At 40.5% G+C, this 26,485-nt stretch overlaps 1 protein-coding gene across 1 annotated transcript in view; it reads left to right on the forward strand.

Moving 5' to 3' along the window:
• The first annotated feature begins 2,285 nt into the window (after positions 1-2,285).
• Positions 2,286-26,485, forward strand: part of sgsm3 (small G protein signaling modulator 3) — a 32,751-nt gene continuing 8,551 nt past the window's right edge. The window contains exons 1-11 of the mRNA XM_059348621.1: positions 2,286-2,458; positions 9,751-9,835; positions 10,068-10,153; positions 11,237-11,300; positions 16,163-16,374; positions 16,524-16,631; positions 16,818-16,961; positions 18,051-18,246; positions 18,514-18,659; positions 19,315-19,548; positions 19,650-19,832. Coding sequence (XP_059204604.1) covers positions 9,829-9,835; positions 10,068-10,153; positions 11,237-11,300; positions 16,163-16,374; positions 16,524-16,631; positions 16,818-16,961; positions 18,051-18,246; positions 18,514-18,659; positions 19,315-19,548; positions 19,650-19,832 — 1,380 coding nt within the window. The 5' untranslated portion in view covers positions 2,286-2,458; positions 9,751-9,828. The remainder of the gene's footprint in view (positions 2,459-9,750; positions 9,836-10,067; positions 10,154-11,236; positions 11,301-16,162; positions 16,375-16,523; positions 16,632-16,817; positions 16,962-18,050; positions 18,247-18,513; positions 18,660-19,314; positions 19,549-19,649; positions 19,833-26,485) is intronic.

The raw sequence follows: 26,485 nt of genomic DNA on the forward strand, positions 1-26,485 counted from the left end.
GGCATTCTCCTCCTTATTAGCACGGCAGTTGATTTTGTTGAACTGGAAGACTACTGCTCCACCCACCTACACACATCTCATCAGGAGTATTATGTGTAATCTGTGGCGGCTGTGGCTCAGTTGGTAGAGTTGGTTGGCCCCTAACCGAAGGGTTGGTGGTTCAATCCCTCACCGTCGCAGCCTACATGTCGAAGTATCCTTGAGCAAGATACTGAACCCCAAATTGCTCCCGATGCTGCGTTCATCGGTGTGTGAATGAATTCCCAAGGCAGGTGGGACTGTTTAGGGTAGCCTCTGCCACCAGTATGAATGTGTGTGTGAAAGGGTGAATGAGCGCAGTCTGTAGTGTAAAGCGCTTTGAGTGGTCGCAAAGCAACTAGAAAAGCGCAGGTCCATTTACCATTTAATCTTAAACTAGAGGAAATCAGATTTATTGTCCATTGTTCTCCACCTTGGGGTGATTTCTGGGGGTCGCCAAATCATTTTGGAAGTCAGCTCTGTCTCCACTGTGTTAAAGTGTTTATGTGTTAATGTGTTTTAGTCTTTTTGGTCATTTAATGTCTTTTTTTTGTGGTCATTTTGTGTCTTTTTTATGTAATTTTGTGGTCAATTTGTGTCTTTTTTTGGTCATTTTGTTTCCTTTTTGGGTAATTTTGTGTCTTTTTTTTGGTCCTTTTGTGTCTTTTTTGGTCATTTTGTGACTTTTGTCGTCAGTTTTTGTCATTTTGTGGTCAATTTGAGTCCTTTTTTGCTTAATTTTATGTAATTTTTTGGTCATTTTGTGTCTTTTTTTGACTATTTTGTGGTCAATTTGATTCTTTTATGGGTAATTTTGTGTTTTTCCTGAAAAAGTATCAAGTTATTACTTTCTTTAAGTCTCTGGCTTGAAGCTGACTGTTACACACTCAGGAGGTCAGAATGGACCTTTACACTTATAGCAAAGGACTTAGATTAAAAGTAACAATAAAATATAAAAATATATATAAATGCACAGACAGAGATGTTTTAGTTGTTGTCTGCTTCATTATTTGTCCAAATTTTTTTGTATCAACTGAATTTGTATGATCTAAACTGTGCACATGAGATTGTGTTCAGTGAGCGGGGGTCGCGGACAACATGAATGTTAAATTGGGGGTTGCGACTCAAAAAGGTTGAGAACTACTGGTCTACAAAACTTTCACAAGACATGGGATGACTTTGTTGGATTTGTAAAGCAACTTGTTGGGCTTCATTTAGAGTGATAAACCTCCAGCTGATCCATTATTACTTCAGGTTCTCTGGTTGAGGACAACTGACTCTATGCCAACTGGACCTTTACCCCTTAACCCCCAGAGACCCACCCTCCTCCCCAATCCCTCCCTTCCCTCTTATGTTGTCCCTTCCTGTCTGTTTGTATGTGTGTCTTATCTTCCTTTTATTCCATTTTATTATTATTTTCTCATATATGGTTATCTTCATTCATGTATTTGTTTATTTTCCATTTGCTTTGTTTTTGTATATTTTGACTATGTAATTTTGGTGTTTATATTTATTTTGTTCTTACCTAGTCTATGGATGTATTGGATAAAATGATATGTGCTCTGACAGCTGATATAATTCAGCTCCAAAAATCCAATAAAAATCATTTTGAACATAATAACAATCATAATAACCAGTGTGTCATAACCATTTTATTATGTGAAAGATTATAAAACAAAATTAATCCAATCCAATCCACTTTATTTATATAGCACGTTTATAACAAACACAGGGTTTTCAAAGTGCTGCACAAAAACACAATAAGTAAATAACACAATGAAAGCACAATTAAAAAAAGATAGGTAGACAATAAACACTAAAATACAACATGATAAAATAGAATAAAATAAAATAAATGAAATGCACTGCCCGCACAAAATAGAATGTGCATGCATAATTTACAGCTTTTTTACTCTCATTGTCAGTTTATTATGGATAATAACGTGATTCAAAAGGTTTTTATGAGTCATTCAAAATAACAAGTAAACGAGCACAAATAAAAAACAATCGACGTGGATCCCGAACGTGATAAAGTGTGTGACAGTGTGACAACTGTTTCATCTCACTTTATGATTACTTTATTATTGTGACTGGAGTCAGGTTGACTTTGGTGCAGGAATGAATGAAAACATGCGGAAACTAATGAATGAATGAATGGAAGACAGAAACGTCGTGTGCCTACGTCATCTATTCCTCAGCGGAGGGATATGTTCCGTGAGAAGCGCAGTTCCGGGATGTGGGACTACTTCTCAGGATGGACAGGGAAAATCCTTAAAAAGGTGTAAGGATACGGCGGAGCTACACGTCGCTAGCAGGTGCACAACGCAGGGAAAACACTAATAGGAGACGAATGATGGCATAGCATATGGCGGTTCCCCTTCTCCAACTCCAGAAGAAACCACAAACCACAACCTTGTGCTTTCACTAGAATAATGTTACGGTAAGTTGTGCTAGCAGGCTATTGTCCTCCGTTGTATGTAACTGTTAGCTCAAAGCAAAAGGTAGCATGTTTGGCTAGCAGCTGACAAGTGAATGACGTTAACATTACATGACGCTTATCTCTACAACGGCTGTTAGCAGTATTATCAACTCATAATTGTGTTTTAAATCTTACCGAACCGTTTGAGTATCATTTATAATGCATGTGAATGTCGGTCAGTGTTGCCATTGACAATTTCTGCTCGTTTAATTGTCTAACTGCATTTGACGTCAGCTGTGGTTGACGTAACGTTTACGTTATTTCAGCTTTCTATAGTGACATGACGTATAGGCCACACACCTGCATACAAATAATCACAATACTTTCATAGCACCTCAATATGTTTGCGCTTTATATCGTGTGGCTCTAATGAATAACGGTGCACAACGTCAGCTTTTCATAAACCATCTTCGTGGACTGCCAATTATAACAGATACTGCAGTTTACATCTTTATGTTACAGCTCAACGTGTGTGTGTGTGTGTGTGTGTGTGTGTGCTTGTGTGTGTGTGTGATCACCAACCAGTGATGACTGACTTGTTGCTTCAAGTATTATATTATCTTATAGAAGACCTGAGGGCATCAGAGACCGTTCATATTTTAAGAGGAAACTTAAGACTTATCTTTTTATTTGGCTTTTACTTGAACCATTTTCTTAGAGATTTTTCTGCTCATGCATCTTGGTGTTATAACATCTTCTCTTTATTTATTTATATATATATATATATATATAAAAAAATGTCATTTATTAGGGCCCGAGCAGGCAACGACCTGCGAGGTCCCTATTGTATTTCGAATGATTATTTTTTTTTTTCTTCTTCCCAAATGATCGCATTTTTCACTGCCTGAACATACTCCAAAACTCATGAAACTTTAAATATAAGTCACACCTGGCGAAAAATTTTATAATCTATTTTCATCCTGAATTTTCACCACTAGGTGGCGCTATAATAAAGGAAAGTGCGATTTGGCTAATAGCTCCCACATACTTTATCGCACATTCAAAAAACGTATACACGCGTTCACTGAGTTGTGCTGAATCTCGTAATATAAACCACGCCCATTTTCGCCTACCTTTTTTTTTTCGCAAATTCACGAAATGTCGTAAACCTACTTTTTCGAACTCCTCCGAGGCAATTTCATCGTTTTGCACCAAACTTTGCACACACCATCTATGGACCCTCATGACAAAAAGTTAGTAAAAGAATTTTGATTACCCAAAGAATACTCAAGTTATTAAATGACAACTTCCTGCAGGTGGCGCTATTTTCAACACAAAACACGGAGTGTTGCATATCTCCACATTGGTGTGTCTGAATGACATGAAACTCAGGTTACTACTTCCCCATGAGCCCCTGAGGCTCGCTGCAAAATTTTGGGCGATGACCACTAGGTGGCGCTCTTTAAATTGAAGTATTTTATATCTCCAAATCGGTTGGTCGGATTAACACCAAACTTGGTATACTTATTGTCAATGCCCTCCTGAGGATAAGCCTTGAAGGTTTTATTGATCAGCCCCTAGGTGGCGCTCTGGCGGCAGTTTAATTTAATAAGTGCCACTGTGCCCAGACCATAGGAATTAAGGCAATGAAATTCATAGGGGTGGTATAGACTGGCCCCTGTAACGCACACACCCTGACGGCAGCATGCCCCAACACGCATGGACTGCGAGGGCCCGTTCAGTACTGCGCGCAGTCCTAGTTTATTTTATCTTTTATTTTTTCTTACCTCTTGTTACAAAGAAAGCTGTTTTTTAAATCATTTTACAGCTTATTTTTGAAGTAGATTTATTTATTAAGAGCTGTGAACTCTATAAAAAAAAAAAAAAAAAGAGAAGCTTTTAAAGAACGCTCCTTTCCCCTGCAAAATGATTTGTCTACCTTCTAAAACCCCTGAAAAGCTGGGGATTACGCTGGGGTTTTCCTCTAACTCTTATTTCCCTGTTCTGGAGGAAGCAGCATTCCTGTTTACCACAGTGGCTCATACCTCTGTGTGGTGTCCACTGACAGATGGAGAGACGCAGTCAATGCCAGAGAGTCATTTAAAAAGGAGTGTCTATCCAAAGCTATCTTGGTGGGGCACGAGCCGTGGTTCTCTGACATACATGGTTGTGTAGGTGGGCGGATTCACAAGAGGAAAACATGACTCACCATTGTTTTGGTTGCTGTGAGGAACAGCTGGAGGAGGTGTTTGTGAAGGGAGGGGAGAGGGCTGTTGGTTGGGAATCCCAACAGGGCAACACAAACTCTGTTATCAAGGTAAAATTAGGACTCACTCTCCTGATGTAAAAGCAAGAGGGTGATTGTCATGAAGCCAGACTAAGTTATGTCTGTGAAGATTATAAGGATATACTTTATTAAGCTAAATATATTTCACTTTTATATGAATGAACAGTATAGCCATAATGAGACACAATTCATTGTTTTGTGCTAAAATAATATTTTCTATATTTTTGAGCATATTTTTGATTCACAAATTCATTACCGTAATGCGTCCAGATAAAAATGCCATGGTTTCCCCACACTTGTATTCAATAAATATTTAATAATTTTAATTTTAATTTAATTTAAAAATGTATAATTTAACAGAATATTATCAAATATAATGTTTTTTAACAAAAAACAAAATCAGAAAGAAAATTGATGAGTAAAAAAATGGTTAAATGTTACGGTAATTATAGAATTGTTTGAATTAAAATATGTGTACATTTTAATAAAATACATTTTGGTGATACCAGCTACCCTTGAGCATATTTAAGTGCTTGCCAAAGAGAAAAAAAAAACCTTTCATTGTTTTATTTCTATTTTAAAATGTGGTATGTTAATTAATTTTGCTCACAGTGTCTCTAAAAATGTCAGAAAATACCTTAAAAATTTTCAAATGGATTATAAATTCATATTAAACAGTGACTTTAGATTGTATATGTTATAAAGGGTCAAAGAAAATATGTATTCAATTCTCTTGGATTTTTGCTATGAGCTGTACCATGTTCATGAGAATCACCCAAGGACTTTGTCACACACACACACACACACACACACCCACACAGACATACACTTGCCCTGTCAGTGCAGCAGGATGTTGCTCTTTGCTTTACTTGCAGGGTGTTAACCAGTGTGTGCAAACATCGGTGAGCACAGCCGCACCTCAGTAGTGGAAGAGATCTTCTTGTGTTCAGTGTAAGATAAAGAAATCATCCTATTATAGATTCAGTTGAATCCTCTGTAAAGTCACCCAAACCAAAGTGGTTTCTCCTGGGAGTTTCATATAATCTGTATAACATTGGACGATATAAACTCTGAGAACACATTTGTAACATGCCAGATTTTGTGGTCTGTTCCTGCCTCTTCATTGTTTCTGTGTTGTGTTTTATATTGCTGGTTCAGGGATTGTTGTAAATCTGGAACTGCTTTTTGGCAATATTGGATTTTATTTGATATTTTAGTCTTTGGAGTAGAGCCTAACATATACTGGACTTCTGAAGCCAATACTGATAGTGGGATTTGATAGTGAGGATAATAAGACAACAATTGATATTTTATTTTTCATCAATATTTTTTCTGAGGAACCATCAAAAATTGACGTATGATTTTACAACTGACCAACAATATAGAACAATAGTATTTGGAATGGTAAATAATACATTGAAATATATCTTATTATAAGAGCACAAAAATGACTGCTGTGATTTCTTTTCTGTCTAAGTGTAACCAGTATGATGCATCTGTGGTAGCCCAGTGTCTGCAAATAATATTGGTTCTCCTCTATTCTCAACATAATATAAAGTCGATGTGGAATTATGTTTACTCCAGTGTAACTTAGACATTGTAAAAGCTGATACACTACTAGCTAGTTACCATCAGATTGGAAACAACCTAGTTGTCTACAATTTTTTTTTTTTTTTATTCTTTGCATTAAGAATCATATCTTACTTGCTTACTTACTCTGACAGTATGGATGTAAAATTCTCTAGCTTTCTTATTAATCCTCACACATCCCTGCCTTTGACAAGCTGGACCCAGCATTTGTTGGCATTTTTATTTTGGAAATTACTTCAAACAATTAGTTGATTATTTTTGTTTATTTACTAATTTGTAAATCAACAAATTGTTTCAGGACTACCTTTTTGTTTCTTTCTGTTGCAGAATTTTGCTGTTGGGTTGTAAATATTTGCAACAGTTTGCAGGAGGGGCTCAGTCGTGTTGGTTTTCTTGGCAGGTGATTAAGCGGTTTGTGTTATTGTAAGGGAGTCAGTCCAAAATCCCAGTACCCCCCTACACACGGAGCTAGCCTGAAAGTACTTGGCCATCCTCCCAACCTCAAATTGATTTCTCATCTCTCTTAAGTCCTAAATCCCTCTTCAGATGCTGCAAGCCTGCTGCTGGAATGAATCATTTTGGCAGGGTGTTTGCATGCTGGTGAGCCTCTTTTGCAAGTTGCAGTGGTTGCGCTGTTGTGTCTGCTCATGTGGGTTTGTGCGGGTTATCAGTGCTTGCATTTAAAATAATGTCCCCTCTCAGGATACTTAGTAGGGCTGCACAATTAATCGAATTTTAATCGTGAACACGATTTTGGCCGCCACGATGAAAGTAACCTGATCATCGGTGATATTTCCCTTTTTAAAATGTGGACTTACCTGCATTTCTAATCAAGCACTTTCTACACCAGTAGTCTACCAACCACTAGTTGGTTTGGCCTGGTTGCTGATTGGATAGAACGCTAAGCACGATTTGACGTAGTACTCGACGCCACTACAACACGCGCCATTTGTAAAAGCCGGCAAAGCAGTGTTGCCAACTTAGCGACTTTGTTGCTATATTTAGCAACTTTTCATACCCCCTTAGCGGCTATTTTTCAAAAAAACGACTGGAGACAAATACAGCAACTTTTTCTGGTCTTATTGGAGACTTTTGGGGAATTGTTCTTACTCGGGGGATGGTGGCTCGTTAAGAAGAGTAAGGACAAGACGAAGCAGCACAGTCCTCCTGCAGCAGTCTCTCCCAGCTGCAGAGCCGGAGGGGATGTTAACCCCTTAGCGTCCAGTCTGCAAATTGCTAACAGGCTAACAGTTAGCTCTGTAGCAGTACAGTGTGTATGTGCTGCTGCTGCAGGAGGTGTTCACTTAACGATCTCTGTTTGTTTACAACAAGCACCGGACACTCTGTACACACACTAAAAACTGTTCCTATTGTTTGTTTAAAAGTAGTACAATAAAAATACAGATGTTTTCCCTAACATGATGAATAATCTTGATTACAATATTGATCAAAATAATTGTGATTATCATTTTGGCCATAATTATGCAGCCCTAACACTTAGTATGAACATGAAAGTAAGATGTTATGACCTTTTATATTTGAATCCAAATTCCCCTTAATCAATGCTTAAATGCATAATGTGCAGGAACTGTCACTTAATGTTTGTAAACACAACAGTTAAACTTGGCACCGCCTCATTGGCTCAACAAAAGTGAAAGCAAACCCCATATGCATTCCTGTTATGTAACAAGCTTTGTCAATTTGATGTTGGTGCTGTGTCTGTTATTTATTTTGTAGTTTTGTGACCAAAGGGTGACACCCAGCATTGTCCTTAACACGGCAACATTAAAGGAAGAGAATAATAATGGTAATAGGCTCAGCCGAAATTGCGCAACTGAAAAAGAAAATCCAGTTTTTAAAATGTAAATACAGGAAAAAGGCCCTGTGTACTGGCCAAATGTGTATTTCTGTGAGAGAAACTTTGCTATGCAAATTAACATGGAGAAACCACAGCATTAGCATTTGCTCATAGCAGTGGTAATTATCTGGGCAATATATCAAGCACAACTATATCAGCACTGAATACACTTTGAGGAAACGCCTTGAAAATACTACACTGCTTCACACTTCATAAGAAGACATGCTCCGTTCCTTCTCTGGCTAGCTGCTACTACTACTACGCAAGCTGTTAGGTTGTGTGCTCTGCCAAATAGTAGAATGCAAGCCATGCCTTACAACAGGAGCCTTGCAGCTCAAACTGGCAAAGTGCACTTGGTAGGAATCGTTAAGAGTTCGTATGGGTGATTCTCATGAACATGGTACAGCTCATAGCAAAAATCCAAGAGCATTGAGTAAATATTTTCTCTGACCCTTTATAACACATACAATCTAAAGTCACTGTTTAATATGAATTTATAATCTATTTTAAAAAATTTAAGGTATTTTCTGACATTTTTAGAGAGACACTTTGAACAAAATTCATTACTGTAACACATTTTTAAATAAATAGAAACAACGAAAGTTTTTTCGTTTGTTTGTTTTCCTTAAGGGTAGCTGGTATCACCAAAATGTTTTTATTAATTTTATTAAAATATATACATTTTAATGCAAACAATTCTAGCATTACCGTAACATTTAACCATTTTTTCTCATCATTTTTCAACACAAAACAATAATTTGTGCCTCATTATGGCTATATTGTTCATTCATATAAAAGTGAAATATATTAAGTTTAATAAAGTATGTTCTCATAAGCTTCACAGACATAACTTAGACTGGCTTCAGGAGAATCACCCGTATGGGACCAGACCGAAACCACCTCAAGGACCTCAGTGCGGTTGTGTCTTAGTGCCTTTACAAACAAAAGAATCGCACAAAAGGGGAAAGTGAGCTGAACATAAGAGCACTGGTGTGAAAACACCTTAAAATTACCACAGTTGTGATGCACAAGACCTTCCCAACAAAACACAAGATCAAATTCTCATGAATAAAAAGATGTTGCCAAATGAAAAGTAAATAGTGAGAAGACAGCTCCCCCTGAATATTCTCAAAGAATGTTTAATTTTGCCCCAGGTCTTGTACTGTTTAAAAATAGGGAAAGAGCACATATGCACAGTCATGTGGCCATGAGAAGAGAAACTAGATTGTCCTTCTTCCTCTCTCGCGTATTGTAATTGTGTAGATCCTCTGAATCTCTCCCGTCAGTAATGCTTGGAGAAAGAACATTGCTTTGTTACAGGATTATTGGATTTAAGATTGGACTCATTATAAAAGTACTTGTACAATTCGATGTTTCAGACATTGCTTAGTATATTACTCTGCTTTGGATGGATTGGCATTGCAACAACCTTTTTTCTTGATGCTGACCAGATGTCGTAATTTGATTGATGTCTGGAGCACTTTGTCTTCAGCATTAATTGACATTTCCTATTGCTGTATGGACAATCCTGGAAATGAATAACCGATGTTTTCTCTTCCTCTATTTGTCATTTTACAGTTTGGATATTATCTTCTGACCTCAATTCTCCAGAGATACGGTGGTATTTGAATATAGAAGCCTTTCACCATCAGCAAAATGTCAGGTAAAGATTTGTGTGAATTTGGTGTGAACAGCAACAACAATTTGAAATAGCATGAACAGTTAATATTCGATTCATTGTATTACATTTAATCACAAGAATGATCAAACTTTGGATGCAACTTGATATTTAATTCATGGTTCTTTCCTGATTTGTCAAGATTCAGTTATTATGCGTATCATATTTTCTGTTTGAGTTCCAGTTTTTCTAATTAATGAATCGGTCTTTGTTTTAGGTACCTACACACCAGCCCCTGGTGGGCCCTTCTCTGCTCTCACCCCAAGCATGTGGCCCCAGGACATTTTGGCCAAATACCATCAAGTAAGAATGTGACTTTATGTGGTGTTCATAACTATTTGTGACATTGAATGGAGATTGAAAACAGTGACTGTGTATATAAAAGTTTGATATAAAGACAATAATGCCATAGGAGCTTTGTCTTCATGTGACACTGACATTTGATCCAGGGCCGCACAATTAAACGCACAATTAAATTTTAATCGAGATCTCGATTTTGGCCGCCACAATTAAATTAACCTGATCGTCGGGGATATTTCCATTTTAAAATACGGGCTCTCCTGCATATCTAATCAATCACTTTCTACACCAGTAGTCCACCAACCACCAGGGAGCAGGGCCGTTTTTCTTCCCTGAAAAAAGCCTGGTTACTGATTGGATAGAACGCTAAGCAGGATGTGACGTAGTACTCAATGCCACAACAACACACGCCATTTGTAAAAGCCGGTGAAGCAGTGTTGCCAGCTTAGCAACTTTGTTGCTATATTTAGCGACTTTTCATACCCCCTTAGCGACCATTTTTCCAAAAAGCGACTGGAGACAAATCCAGCTACTTTTTCTGGTGTTATTGGAGACTTTTGGAGACGCGTTCTTACTCTTCTTAACGAGCCACTGGACGCCACGGGCGCTGGAGCCGGCAGCTTGTTAAGAAGAGTAAGAACAAGTTGAAGCGGAACAGTCCTCCTGCAGCAGTTTCTCCCAGCTGCAGAGCCGGAGGGGATGTTTACCCCTTAGCGTCCAGTCAGAAAATTGCTAATTTAACAGTTAGCTCTGTAGCAGTACAGTGTGTATGTGCTGCTGCTGCAGGAGGTGTTCACTTAGCGATCTCTGTCTGTTTACAACAAGCACCAGACACTCTGTACACACACTAAAAACTGTTCCTATTGTTTGTTTAAAAGTAGTGCAATAAAATGTTTTCCCTAACATGATGAATAATCGTGATTACAATATTGATCAAAATAATCGTGATAATCATTTTGGCCATAATCGTGCAGCCCTAATTTTATCTGTTGTTAACTTGTGCTTAAGATGCCCAGAATAGCTCTTCTGGTCAGCTTTCTTCTTTCCTCAATTCATGAAATGCATATTATTTGATTGTCTCTACAGAAAGAGCCTTCAGAACAGACTGAACTCCAATATGATGAGTTTGGCTTCAGAGTGGACACTGAAGGTAATTTATTCACTTTCTTTGATGCATGCACAAATGCCAATTTCTTCTGTCCTCACTCCACACTAGTAAAATTCTTGAATCACAATCAAGAAACATGAATGGAAATATTCATATCTAGGCACAGTAGCAACATTCTGTACACATATTGAGTGTATGTGATCCCAGTTGTGACTGCAGCTTTTTTTTTTTCTTACTTGAGGCGAAATAATTATGTTTTGTACCACATGAAACCAAGGCCTGTTGTAGTTTAGATGATCAGAAGGCTGTTCTCTGTGCTTAAATTATTCAATATTTTGTGTTATTCACATGTTGGCCATTAAGCAAGATAACCTATAAGAAATATATCAACTATCACGTGAAAGCTGAAAATTTACTGCTGCCAAACAGTCAACTGCTAGGTGTATAGATAGATAGATAGATATACTTTATTTATCTCAAGCTGGGAAATTACAGTGTAGCAGCAGCATTACACACATAGACAATGACAATTAAATAAAAAGAACAACCTAGGCATACTTCGAGCAATAAAATATAAAAATACAATAAAAATACAATAAAATATAAAGTGTCTAAAGAAGGAGTATGTATTAAGGAGTAGAATAGAATTCCAGTGCAGAATAAATATGAATATACAGTATAAAAATGTTGGTGCTATGAAACAAATAAGGTGCAATGAACAGTGTGCATAAAGAACACATAAAGTGCATAGACAGTATGTAATGAACCAGGCTATTATTTGTTTTTGTACAGTGTGATGGCATGTGGCAGGAAAGATTTTTTATATCTGTCCCTATGACAGCGGAGCTGGAGCAGCCTGTGAGAGAAGGTGCTCCGCTGTCTTTCTACTGTGTGATGGAGAGGGTGCTGATCATTGTCCATGATGGCCAGCAGTTTGTTCAGTGTTCTCCTCTCCACCACAGTCCCAAAAGTCTCCAGCCTGAGACCAAGTACAGAGCCAGCCTACTTGATAATTCTATCAAGTCTGTTGGTGTCGCTGGCTCTGATGCTGCTGCCCCAACACACAGCAGCAAAGAAAATGGTGCTGGCAACAACAGACTGGTAAAAGATCTCCAACATCTTGCTGCACACATTGAAGGATCTCAGCTTCCTCAGGAAATAGTCTGCTCAGCCCCTTCTTGTACACAGCCTCTGTGTTAGATTTCCAGTCCAGTCTGTTGCCGATCACCACTCCGAGGTATTTGTAGTCCTCCACCTCCTCCACCACCTCCCCCCTGATCAGAAGTGGCTGCGGAAGCATCTTCTTCCTCCTGAAGTCAATCACCATCTCTCTGGTCTTGACGTTCAGCTTCAGGTGATTCTGTTCGGACCACTCTACAAATCTGTCCACCAGTGTCCTGTACTCACCCTCCTCTCCCTCTCTTATACACCCGACAACAGCTGAGTCGTCAGAAAACTTCTGTAGGTGACATGACTCAGAGTTGTACTGAAAGTCAGTGGTGTATAAGGTGAAGAGGAAGGGAGAAAGCACAGTTCCCTGCGGAGCTCCTGTATCACTGACCACCACATCAGACAGGACACTGCCCAGACGGACAAACTGTGGCCTGCCTGTCAGGTAGTCAGTAATCCAGGAGATCCTAGAGTTGTCGACACCATCCCCCGCAGCTTCTCACCCAATAGCAGAGGTTGAATGGTGTTGAAAGCACTGGAGAAATCAAAGAATGTGATCCTCACAGTGCTTCCTCCACCATCCAGATGCAAATGGGCTCGTTGCAGCAGGTAGATGACAGCATCGTCGACTCCTAAATGGGGCTGGTAGGCAAATTGCAAGGGGTCCAGAAACGTCCTCACCTGTGGCCTCAGCTGGGCCAAGACCAGTCTCTCCAGAACCTTCATCACATGAGATGTGAGGGCGACAGGTCTGTAGTCTGCTGGGTCAGATGGTCTTGACTTCTTGGGGACTGGGACCAAGCAGGAGGTCTTCCACAGCAGTGGAATTTTAACAGGGACTTTCTGCTGACTCAGACTCAGGTTGTACAGATCTCCTAGTACAGGAGACAGCTGGCTGGCGCAGGTCTTCAGGATCCTGGATGCGATACCATCAGGACCTGCAGCTTTACGCTTATGTAGTCTTTCCAGCTGCCTCTTTACCTGGCCTGTAGTCACCGCTGAGGGGGGGTTGGTGCAGATGTCATCAGTGTGGGGGGGGGGGGGGGGAGGGAGGGGGGGGCAGATGGAGAGGTGCTGCACTGGAGAATGCTGGGGGGAGGGTAGAGCCATTAGGACAGTGTGGATGTGTGGGGGGCAGGGGGTGTAGAAGGGGTGGCAGGCGGTGAGCTTAAACCTGTTAAAAAAGTTGTTATACTGGTTTGCTCTGTCCAGGCTCCCTGACATCTGCCTGTCCTTCCCCTTCATCCCTGTGATGTGTTTCATTCCTGTCCACACATCCCTCACACTGTTCTGTTGGAGTTTGGCCTCCAGCTTCCTCCTGTAGGTGTCCTTGCATGTCCTCAACATCTTCCTGAGTTTGTGCTGCACTCTCCTCTGCTCCTCTCTGTCTCCAGACATGAAAGCCCTCTTCTTCTTGTTCAGAAGTGCCTTCAGGTCACTGGTAATCCAGGGCTTGTTGTTGGAGAAGCAGTGTACGGTCCGGGCTGGCACGGTGGTGTCCTCACAGAATTTAATGTACTCTGTGATGCAGTCAGTCATGTTATCAATGTCCTCCCCATATGGCTCACAGAGTACATCCCAGTCTGTCGACCCAAAGCAGTCCTGCAGTGCCTCGGAGGCCTCATGTGTCCACCTCCTCACCGTCCTGGTGTTCACAGGCTGCCTTTTCACAAGAGGAACATACTTTGGGGTCAACATGACCAAGTTGTGGTCCGACCTGCCGAGGGGGGGGGGGGGGCTGTTGCCTCATATGCATCCATGGTGTTAGCATACAGGAGATCTAGCGTCTTATTGTCTCTGGTGGGGCAGTCAACATATTGCTGGAAGTTATTTAATGTTTTGCCCAGAGAGGCATGATTAAAATCTCCTGTAATGACCATGAATGCATCCGGGTGTTCAGTCTGTAGTTTAGCAGTGACAGTGCTGATGACTTCACAGGCCACTGCTGCATTAGCTGATGGGGGGATGTAGACAGCGACAAACATGGTGGACGTGAACTCCCTCGGCAAATAATATGGGCGCATTCCCACCGCCAGCAGTTCAATGTCCGCGGTAAAGAGCCGTTCCTTCACACTGACATGTCCAGGGTTGCACCACCTCTCACTCACATAAAGTGCAAGCCCGCCACCTTTCTTTTTCCCACTTTTGGAACAGTCTCTGTCAACTCGAACCAAACTGTAGCCAGGAACATCAACGCTGCTATCCGGGATATGTGAGTGCAGCCAAGTTTCGCTGAAGCAAAAAACGCTACACTCACGGTATTCCCTCTGGGTCTTCACCACCGCCGAGAGCTCGTCCGTCTTATTTCCCAAAGACCTCACGCTTCCCATAATAACCGCCGGGACTGCTGGCTTATGTTTCCTCCTTCTCTCCCTCCGCAAGGCTCCAGACCTGCAACCCCGGCGTCTCCTCCGCAACTCCTGCGGGACCGCAAGTCTGTCTCCGGGCAGCAGTAGAGGCTCACACAGCGCAATCAGCTGTTCGCGCGTGTAAACAATGCCCTCATAACTACCGGCGAGGTTCTCTGTTACAAAGAGTAGAAAAAGTAACAGAAGAACGCGGAGAATGGTAGTAAAACTTAGTCCAGCCATTGTCACAACGTTTGTGAACAGTATCAGATAGATAAAAAACAACACCAAAGGAATAAAAACCAACAATTAAACAAAAGTTACAATACACGACGGGAACTGCGGCTACAGGCTGCCACCTGGAGCGGCGCCAGAGACGATGCAGTGTACAGTGTATATCTCCCATTAACTCTATGGAGTTTTGGGCTATTTTGTCCATTTTTGAATCCTTTTCATCCTGCCTGTATACACCACTTAAAAAATGTTTAAATGCCATGTAGGTATATATTTGTTGTGTTTGGGCATGCTGACTGTGCTATCGTTGCTACATCATCACCGCTGGTTGCGGTTTTAAGCACGACCTCACCTTTATGACCTAATAATAATTGATTTTTTATTCTGACTTGCTGGATCAACATTTTGAACCAAAAAGAAACAAAGAAAAACCAACATAAATGTGATCTTGTGATTGTGTGTGATCCTGTCATCAACTCTAGTTTTTATTCTAGTGTGACTATTTTATTTGTGTCTTCTGTGTTTAGCCTAACAATTTTGGTTATTTTGTGTCTTTATTGGTCATTTTGTCTTCTCATTTTGTGTTTTGTTTTTGGTCATTTTGTGCCTTTTTGGTCATTTTGTGTCTTTTTTTTTAGTCCTTTAGTCCAACATAAAATGTGATTTTGAATCTTTTTTTAAAAAACACTATCATGCTCAATAAAGAATTTTAAATGTTGCAAATGTGAACAAATGTGTCAAATATAACATATTAGAGGGTTACATCCAGTTCTATCATTTTATACAAAATTTATCTGAGCTTGTCTCCAGTTTTACTTGGTATATCATCATCATCAAACTGAAACTGGCCTCATGGAGTTTACAGCCATAACTTTAGAGGTAAATTTACAGTAGGGCTCCACGCTGCTTTGTTTTCTAGTCTGGATGTGATGAAGAAGTCATGCTTTGGTGCTTTTGGAGACTCCAGAGGGTTAAACAAGTTCTATTTCTGGTTGTGCTATTTAATCACTTTCTCTCCTGCCATGACCCGGTCATGCTTGGTTTCATTACAGTTGTACTTGATGTACTTCCAAAACCTCAGTTACACAAGTGTAATGGGTTCACTGTGATTACAAAGAACACAAACTGATACATTGCTCACTTCTCACTCAGATGATGGAAAGCCAAGGTCCTGGCTAGGCACTGAAGGCTCTCCCCAGCGTGAAGACCCCCAACAGCGATTGCGCTGGCAAGCCCACCTGGAGTTCACCCACAACCACACAGTCGGGGACCTGACCTGGGACCTCATCGATTCTGTCCTCCCATGCTCTGACCGTTTGCGCTCCCTGGTGCTAGGTGGCATACCCCACAGCATGAGGCCACAGGTAGTTTTGCTCTGCGTAGGAGAAACTATTTGTGACATGATTAGAAGTGGTTCACATTGGCCCAGTCAATTTTTGCTTCCTTTGAGTATTTACATTCATGAGTTATCTCCAAAGTCACAAACAGCACTTTTAAAGACGTTTTGTTTTAGCTATGGATGCGTCTGGCTGGAGCACTACAAAAGAAGAGGACCTCTGAGATCTCCTACAGAGAAATCATTAAAAACAGTTCCAATGATGAAACCAGCACAGCTAAGCAGGTAATATCCAAAGTTATAGCACACATAACAAAACACAATCCTACATGAACATGCCTTAATAATGATTCATCACTTAATTGATGGTGGTGAATGAGAGGTCTTTGTTAAGTTATTTTTGCCACTATCCTACAAGGATTGTGTTTTGCAGTTTTTTGTAATCATATGAATTGTTTCCCTGTCCCTCAGATTGAGAAAGACCTGTTACGGACGATGCCAACCAATGCTTGTTTCAGTAGTATGACCAGTGTTGGAGTGCCAAGGCTGCGACGGGTACTGAGAGGCCTAGCCTGGCTCTACCCAGACATTGGGTACTGCCAGGGCACTGGCATGGTGAGAACATGTATATACAAATCCTGTTTTAACAACAAACTACTGCATTGCACCAGGCACTCACTAAACACTCATAAATGGGCAAACATGCATGTAGTAGGCATCAGGACCACAGAGACTGTTGATGTTTTTAAAAGGAGGCTCACTTGTTTGGTCTAGCTTTTGACCGATTACTTTACTATTTATTTATTCACCTGTTTATTTATCTATTTATTTATTTAGTTGTTCATAACGTTTGTATTTTTTTCCCGTTGTATTTTAGTTTTCACCTGAACCTGTTGTCTTTTAGTTTCTATCCTGTCGTTGTCTTTTAGTCTTTTAGTTTTTATCCTGTCCTGTTGTCTTTTAGTCTTTTAGTTTTTATCCTGTCCTGTTGTCTTTTAGTCTTTTAGTTTTTATCCTGTCCTGTTGTCTTTTAGTCTTTTATCCTGTCCTGTTGTCTTTTAGTCTTTTATCCTGTCCTGTTGTCTTTTAGTATTTTAGTTTCTATCCTGTCCTGTTGTCTTTTAGATTTTATCCTGTCCTGTTGTCTTTTAGTTTTTAGCTCCAGTGTTTCCTCATGGGGGTCTCCCCACTGGGGGGTGTGTTCGGTTTGCCCGTGGGGATGTGGTCTTGGAGATTCCCTGGGCCCGGGGGACTAGGCGGCTTTGCACAATGCGTGGAGTCCGCCCCGGTCTACCCGGGTCGTGGTGGTCTCTGTGATGGCGTCCTCTATGGCTGTGGGCTCTGCCACCTCTCAGTGTGGATGCTCCCACAGGTTGCTTTTTCCTCATCTGGACCCTCGGTGCCGTGCCATGTCTCTACACCGTCAATGAATGTGTTTTGTGTGAGTCTGAGTGTGTGTTTGTGTGCGTACGTGTCTATGTGCGTGTGTGTGCATGTTTGTGTATGTCTACATACAGATGTGTATGTGGGGATGGGAGGGGTGGGTTTGTCATTTTTATTGTCTGTTTTTTGAAGTTTGATTGATAGTAGTAGCAGCTACATCAGATTTAAATGTTAAATGTGGATCATGTCTTTCTTCTTACATTTTCCATCTTCTATTCTCTCCTTTTCATTGCTCCAACACCAACATCTTCACCCCCTCAGGTGGTTTCCTGCCTGCTGCTCTTTCTTGAGGAGGAGGATGTGCTATGGATGATGTGCGCCCTGATTGAAGACCTCCTTCCTCCATCCTACTTCTCCTCCACTCTGCTGGGCGTCCAAACAGACCAGAGAGTCCTCCGCCAGCTCATAGTTCAGTACCTGCCGGCCCTCGACCGTCTTCTGCAGGAGCATGACATCGGTAAGGATGTATATTGGGAAAGGTTGTGAGAGTGTGGTGCATCGGGCCAGAGAGGCTACATAGGCATTTAATCACTAACACTAAATTACCTACACTAATCACCCACCATCTTTCAGCCCTCTGCTGGGCATTCATATAAACATCATTTTCAGATTAAACTAACACATTTTATAAGTGAATTAAATCCACTGATACAAGTGGTGTTTGGAATCATTATAAATTGTATACAGGATACAGTTGGTAACCCCCTCCTTCTTATACATCCAGAGTTGTCGCTGATCACACTGCATTGGTTCCTTACATCATTTGCCAGTGTGGTGGACATTCGTCTGCTCCTCAGGATCTGGGACCTGCTCTTCTATCAGGGCTCATTGGTGCTCTTCCAGGTCACACTGGGCATGCTCAAGATCAAGGTAATTTAACTACACCACCAGTTCTTTTACTGTGTTATTCACTTTGCGTGTACAGTGACCTGCTTGACTTTCTTGGATAGAAAATGAGGAGGATGATAGTTTCTGTTGGAACAAAGATCATGTTGCATACATTCACCATAAATATAGCCATAAATCATCCCATGCCAAGTGTAAACGGACTACTCCTACTTTTTCACAAAAAACTGTATACGTTAAGTTAGGGCTGCACAATTTATCGAATTTTAATAGTGATCAAGATTTTGGCCGCCAGTAAGAACAAGTTGAAGCGGCACAGTCCTCCTGCAGCAGTCTCTCCCAGCTGCAGAGCTGGTGGGGATGTTAACCCCTTAGCGTCCAGTCTGCAAATTGCTAATATGCTAACAGTTAGCTCTGTAGCAGAACAGTGTCTATGTGCTGCTGCTGCAGGAGGTGTTCACTTAGTGATCTCTGTTTGTTTACAGCAAGCACCAGACACTCTATGTACACACTAAAAACTGTTCCTATTGCTTGTTTAAAAGTAGTGCAATAAAAATACAGATGTTTTCCCTAACATGATGAATAACCGTGATGACAATATTGATCAAAATCATTTTGGCCATAATCGTGCAGCCCTACATTAAGTATTGACCCTTGTGAAATGTTCTCCTACCCCCAGGAGGAGGAGCTCGTATCATCAGAGAACTCTGCATCCATTTTTAATACGCTGTCGGACTTGCCAAGCCAGCTAAGAGATGGCCCTGCAGTTCTTGGCGAGGCTATGAGGCTAGCAGGGACACTATCCCAGGAAACACTGGAGGCCCACAGGCACAAGCACCTAGCCTACATCCTCAATGAACAGGCACAGCTCAACAATGGGAACAACACAACGCTCAACACCAACCTCAACAAGGTCAGCCATTGTGTAATGCATTCTTCCTGAGCTTACTTATTAAAGAAAGCAAAAAACACAAAATAAAAAAATGATAAATTGCCATGTTTGTATGTGTTCAGGTGCAGAGGAGACAGTCCCTGCGCAGGAAGTCCACCCTGAGCTCCCTGCTGTTTGGGGAGGATGAGGCAGAGGCCCTGAAATCCAAGAACATTAAGCAGACAGAGTTGGTGGCAGCTCTGCGTGAGGCCATCACCCGTACTGCAGAGCACTTCCACTGTCTGGACCCACGTCACTCTAGCACTGTGAGTTCACACACTGCAGCACAAGAACAGTGTATACTGCAAAAAGCCAGCTCTCAGAAACAAGGGAAAAAAGTACAAAAATGAGGTGTATTTTGCTTGAAAATTGCAAAATTATCTGCAAATGGAACGAGAAAATTTGTCTTTTGTCTCTTTTGTCAAGACTTTCCAAAACAAGTTAATATCTCTAATCTCAATGAACCCACAAACACCTTTAGAATTACTGTATTCTAACTAATAAGTGCATTTTTCTAGATTCTAATGAAATACATGTGACCTATTTTCTCAATATGTTGAAAAATATTCTTGAATTAAGTAAATGCTTCATCTTGACATAATGATATGCATAGACATTATATTTCTTGAACCCAGCAAAGTCAGACTTAAAACTAGTGAACTTTTCTTGATACAGCTACAAAGATTTTTATCTGTATGTAGAATAATTCTTGAAGTAAGGCAAAAGCCGTGGAATCTTTATATCAAACAAGTCAAACCGTCTAAAATAAAAACTGCTTACTAAGAAAAACTGTCCTATCAGGCAAAAATAAGCATATATCCCCTTGACCTAAGATCTTACTTAGGTTTCAGTTTTTGCAGTGTAGGTTAGGGTTAAGAGAGTAGACCATTATCTGTATCTGTTTAACCAACTAAATGATCTGTATCCATACTTTGAACAGGCAGGGTTTAAACCGGAAATGGATGGAGCTTAAACTGAATATGAGTGGAACCTAGGAAAGTTAATATTTTGAGCCTGAAATTGATATTGGCTAATCAAAACTTGCTAGATGTATTATTAAATTATGAACTGGACAGACTTGGAATGCTTTTGATCACAAGACTTAGAACTATTTACAGAATCCAACTTCCCAATGAGGATTTTTTTCTTCACCACAACCACTTAATATTGACCCATTTTACTTGGATTATGTTTGTGCTCATAAAAAGTACATCATCCATACCTGATACTTTGGAACCAAAGACTATGACTCAACCAAAAGAAGGGAAGCCCCCCTTAACCCATTTAGGCCTAAAACACCTGGAAAAAATGCCTGTAAAACCTCTGGGCGATTTTTAAACAAGCCCCAAAAACTGGACTTTTCCAGGAAATTCAACAGAAGTGTCAATGCCTACTAAATAATAGATTTTTCAGCCTTTGTAGCAGATAGAAATTAAATTCAAAAAGTATTTACTTCTTTCTCACTTACTTCTGAGCTCCCTCCGCTATAGTCGTCTTCCGCCATGATTTCAAAGTTGCATTGTGACACTCCTACATGTATTCTGATGCATTTCATTGGACAAGAGACCGAAAATAGGTGGAAAAAAACTACAAAACGATGTATCCGCTTTCCCGGCTTTAATGGTAGAATAACACAACATTGCCCCCGGTTTTAATGGTAGAAATGTGGTAATGCTTTCCCGGCTTAAATGGGTTAATTTTTTTTTTTTTTTTTTTGGGGGGTGGCGTTATGTGATTGTTACAGGGACATCATATGGGACTCCTCTTATTCTAGCAAATGTATATGCCCCCAACTATGATGATGAGCAATTTTTTTAATTCTCTGCCAAACATTGACTCTCACCAGGTTATTATAGGTGGCGATTTCAATTGTTGCCTTCAATCTATTGATACAAAAATATTGTCCCTTGAAATCTACTAAAGTTATAGGTATGCATCTTTTTTTAAAGATTATTTGAATTTATTTGAATTTTAATTGAAAGCGAGAGACAGATTGAAAGGGGGTGACAGAGGGGAGGACATGCGGTAAAGGGAGCTCAGGCCGGATTCGAACCCGGCTCCACCGCAGCGAGGACTGTAGCCTCTATACTTGGGGCGCCTGTGTAACCCACTACGCTACGGACCACCCGGTATGCATCTTAATAACTATGGTTTGACTGACATATGGAGACTTCGGAACCCCAATGCTCTGTTATTATTTTTTTTCTCCTGTCCACAACTCATATACACGTATAGATTATTTTCTTGTAGATAATAAACTACTTCCTTTCATTCGAAGGTGTTGCTATCATGCTAGACATATCTCAGATCATTCACCCGTCTTAATGACAATTAATTTCACTCATAATTCTACATCACGCCCACCATGGAGATTTAAAACATCTCTGCAATCTGACACTACTTTCATTGAACATATATCCCAACAAATTGATTTCTTTATTGATACCAATGCAGCTAAAGAGACAAATCATAGCACATTATGGGAGGCTTTTAAGGCTTACATTAGGGGTCAAGTAATATGTCGTGTATCATATGATAAGAAGCTGCGGTCATCTACTTTCACCGATATCATGCACCGCATTCAGAATCTAGAAAACCAGTATATTCACTCCCCCTCTCCTGCTTTGTATAAAGAGAAGCTTCTCCTCAAAACAGAATTTGAAAACCTCAGCACTGGTCGTGCTGAAGAAATGGTCCTGAAATCCAGACACACCTACTACGAATTTGGTGATAAACTGAGTCGCCTCTTAGCACACCAACTCCGCAAATCTGCTGCTTCACGACTCATTTCAGAAATCAATTCAAGCAGTGGCCTTACTACGGACCCGCAAGAAATGGGCCTGATGGATCCACTGAGTTTTTCAAAAGATTTTCTGCAAAGCTTATTCCTCTGCTTCTTAACACGTTCACTGAGTCCCTTGCTTCAGGCATTCTTCCCAAAACATTACGATCTGCCCACATTTCTCTACTTTTAAAGAAAGATAAAAATTCCCACTGCTGTGGCTCCTATCGCCCAATTTCATTATTAAATGTTGATGGTAAGAACTTAGCTAAAATCCTCGCCCGTCGTCTTGAGATAAAATTACCATATATATCAGCCGATCAAACTGGCTTTATCAGAAATATATTTTCATTCTTTAATGTGAGGTGTTTGTTTAATATCATTTACCACCCAGCTGATTCCCCTATTCCAGAAATTGTACTGTCCTTAGATGCCGAAAAGGCCTTTTAAAGGGTGGAATGGAGCTACCTTTTTTATATCCTTGAGAAGTTTGGTTTTGGCCAGAGGTTTATTTCATGGATTAGATTATTATACACTTCTCCTCTGTCTTCAGTTCACACCAATAACATTTTCTCAGATTACTTTCAGATAGAGCGTGGTACAAGACAGGGTTGTCCATTGTCACCTTTGCTCTTTGTCTGGCCTTTGAGCCATTATCACTTGCTTTGACACACACTCTACAGGTCAAAGGTGTCACTAGAGAAGGTCAGGAACAAAATGTTTCAATATACGCAGACAACCTACTCTTATATATTTCAGACCCAGTTAACTCTCCCCCACATGTGCTTCACATATTAGACCAATTTCATAATTTCTCAGGCTACAAACTCAGTTTACAAAAGAGTGAGGCTGCCCGTCAATACTCCTATAGTTCTCTACCTTTCAAGGTGTCAAATAAATTTACATATTTGGGAGTCAATGTTGTGGATAAATTCTCCAACCTCTTTTCTACTAATTTCTTACCTCTTCTCAAACAGACTGAACTAAACCTAAAGCATTGGGGATCCTTTCCTCTTTCTGTTGCAGGCCGTATTGATTCAATCCAAATGAACATTCTTCCTAAATTCACATATCTTTTTCAGTGCATACCAATATTCGTTCCCAAATCTTTCTTTCGCCAACTAAACTGTTATTTCCTCTTTTGTGTGGAATAACAAAACTCCCCGCATAGTGAGAAATATTTTGCCACATCCTAAACGTTTGGGCGGTATGGCAGCTCCAGATTTTCTTGCCTACTACTGGGCATCTAATATACGGCCGATTGTACATTGGCTGTATGAGGACCCAGGTGCTGATGCACCATCATGGTGTGTTCTTAGTGTAGAAGTGAGGAGGAGTACAGGAGCCTTGTGAGGGACTTCGTTGTCTGGTGCCACATAAACCACCTCGAAAACCAAAGAGCTAGTCATTGACTTTGGTAAGTCAAGGCCATGTCCGAGACCAGTTCAGATCGAGGGGGCTGTAGTGGAGAGTGTTGTCTCCTATAAATACCTGGGGCTGTGGCTGGACGACAAGCTGAACTGGGCAAGCAACACAGACAGTCTGTTTAAAAAAAACTCAAAGTAGAATGTACTTCCTGAGGAGGCTGCATTCCTTTAACATCTGCAAGAAACTCCTGTGGATGTTCTACAAGTCTGTGGTCACAAACGTCCTCTTTTACGCTGCTGTGTGCTGGGGGGAGCATGTCTAAAAAGGACTCTTCAAGGCTGGACAAGCTGATCAGGCGGGCCGGCTCCGTGGTCTGCATGGAGCTAGACTCCCTGGTGACAGTGGCAGAGAGGAGAACTGCCAACAAACTGCTGGCTATTCTGGAAAATGCCAGCCATCCTCTGCACAATGTCATCAACAACCGGAAGAGCGTGTTCAGCGACAGGATGCTCCTCCCCAAGTGCAACACAAACAGACTGAAAAACGTGGAGGCAGATGGCGGCAAAGGAGGGCAGAGGTCGGGGAGGAGCACCAGGCCTGACCCACTATATAACACCAACCACAACATGGCCACTGTATACACTTGCACTAACTAAGTACTGTTATTATAGTTATAGTATATATTTCATTTACATTTACATTTACATTTAGTCATTTAGCAGACGCTTTTATCCAAAGCGACTTACAGGAAGAGTAAAAAAGCAAACAATCAAGGTATAGTGCAATAAGAGCTATTAGTGCTAGTGACAATTCTTTGAGGAGTAGACTTATCATGTGGTCTAGGAGAGAAGATGCTCTCTGAAGAGCTGGGTCTTCAGGAGTTTTTTAAAGGTAGAGAGGGACGCCCCTGCTCTGGTAGGAACTGGTAGTGTGTTCCACCAGCGGGGAACAAGAAGTGCAAAGAGTCTGGATTGCCTTGGACCAACGGGGGGCAGAGCCAGGCGCCGTTCATTGGAAGAGCGCAGCGGTCGTGAGGTAGCATATGTCTGAATCAGGGCGTTCAGGTAGGTAGGAGCAGTACCGGAGACAACTTTGTAGGCCAGCATTAGAGATTTGAATTTCCTTTCCTTGAATTTCCTTGTGTTTATAATATAATTTATAATATCTCTTGTTTTTATATTTTATATTGTATTTTTATTGTGTCTTGAACTCTTATGTTGCACATTATGACTAGTTACTAACTTTATTCTATTTATTCTATTTTATTGTATTGGTGTTGGAATTGCCAATTTCCTGAGAGAACCTTCCCAAGGGATTAATAAAGTTCCTATCTATCTATCTTGAAACTCTATCTTGTCTACCCACCTCCATGCCAGCCTTGATATATTTACCCATATCTAGATCCCCAACAACTTTTACCATAAATAAGATCGTCAGATCAAGCCTAAGGATCTGGACACAGATGCGCCGTTGTTTCTCCTTAAAGGCTCCTATCCATTCAAACCATGTTTTTATTCCCTCATTAGACAAGTCTTTTTTAAATTAGCAAAAAATAGGTATTCAATCTTTCTATGACCTCTACTCTGATGGCGTTTGGTCGTCTTTCGACCAGCTCTATAACAACAAATTTCATCTCCCCAAGAGCAACTTCTTCCGCTACTTTCAGGTTAGAGACTTCCTACGTAAAACACTACCTGTGTTTCCAGCACTGCCACCATGCAACCCACTTGAGATGCTGGTAGAGCAACCTGAATCATTTAAGAGGATAATTTCCATAATATACAATAAGTTTACTCTGGAGCGCCTCTCACAGCTTCGCTTCTTAAAGGCTGACTGGGAACTTGATTTGGGTGAAAGCATAACTCAGGATTTGTGGGTCTCTATTTTACAACGAGTACACCAGACGTCAATATGTGCTAGACACGGCCTAATGCAATGTAAAATTTTATATCGTTCCCACTGGACCAATTTAAAAATGTCTAAATATTTTCCAAACATTAGTCCTATCTGCAGCTGATGTCTTTCACTCATGCTCACGTTTTGGGCTTGCAGCAAGCTTAAATATTTTTGGTCTTTGATTTTTGAGGCTATTTCAGAATTTATGGGAATACCTATCAATCCATGCCCATTTTAAGCAATTTTTGGTACATCTGCAGAACATCCTAATTTGTCAAAAACACAAATGGACTGTATTGCGTTAGTGACATTTATTGCCAGACGTCTGATATTAATTAAGTCGAAAGATCCCCATCCTCCCACCTTTACACACTGGATCGAAAATGTTTTATATTTCCTTTAAACTACAAAAGATAAAATACTCGTTAAGGGGCTCTGTTAAAATGTTTTTTTTGTGCTGTGGATTCCCTTTATCAATCATGTCAAAGATAAAATTGTGCTACCTGTAACTTAAATGATCTAACCTAATGCTTAACTTAACTTCAGCTCTGTGGTGTGAACATCTGCACCAATACTTGTGACTGCTGCCTGGATATATCTTGTATTTTTTTTGTGTGTGTGTGTTTGCTCGTTCTCTGTTTTTTTGTTTTGTTTTGTTTGTGGTGTGGGGAGGGGAAGGGTTGAGGGTTTTTCTTTTTGCTGTCATACATTTCATATTCATAATTGTTTGCACTGGTTGTCATTGAGTATATCAACAATGTGCTGTACATTGTTTTGAAAATAACTATAAACAAATTATTTTTAAAAAAAGGGTTAATTTGTTGGCATGTCAGATGAAATGGATTAGTCTTACATTTAGTGTTGTTATACCAT

The sequence above is a fragment of the Centropristis striata genome, chromosome 13 (assembly GCF_030273125.1).
Source record: "Centropristis striata isolate RG_2023a ecotype Rhode Island chromosome 13, C.striata_1.0, whole genome shotgun sequence".
In the NCBI taxonomy this organism is placed as follows: domain Eukaryota; kingdom Metazoa; phylum Chordata; class Actinopteri; order Perciformes; family Serranidae; genus Centropristis; species Centropristis striata.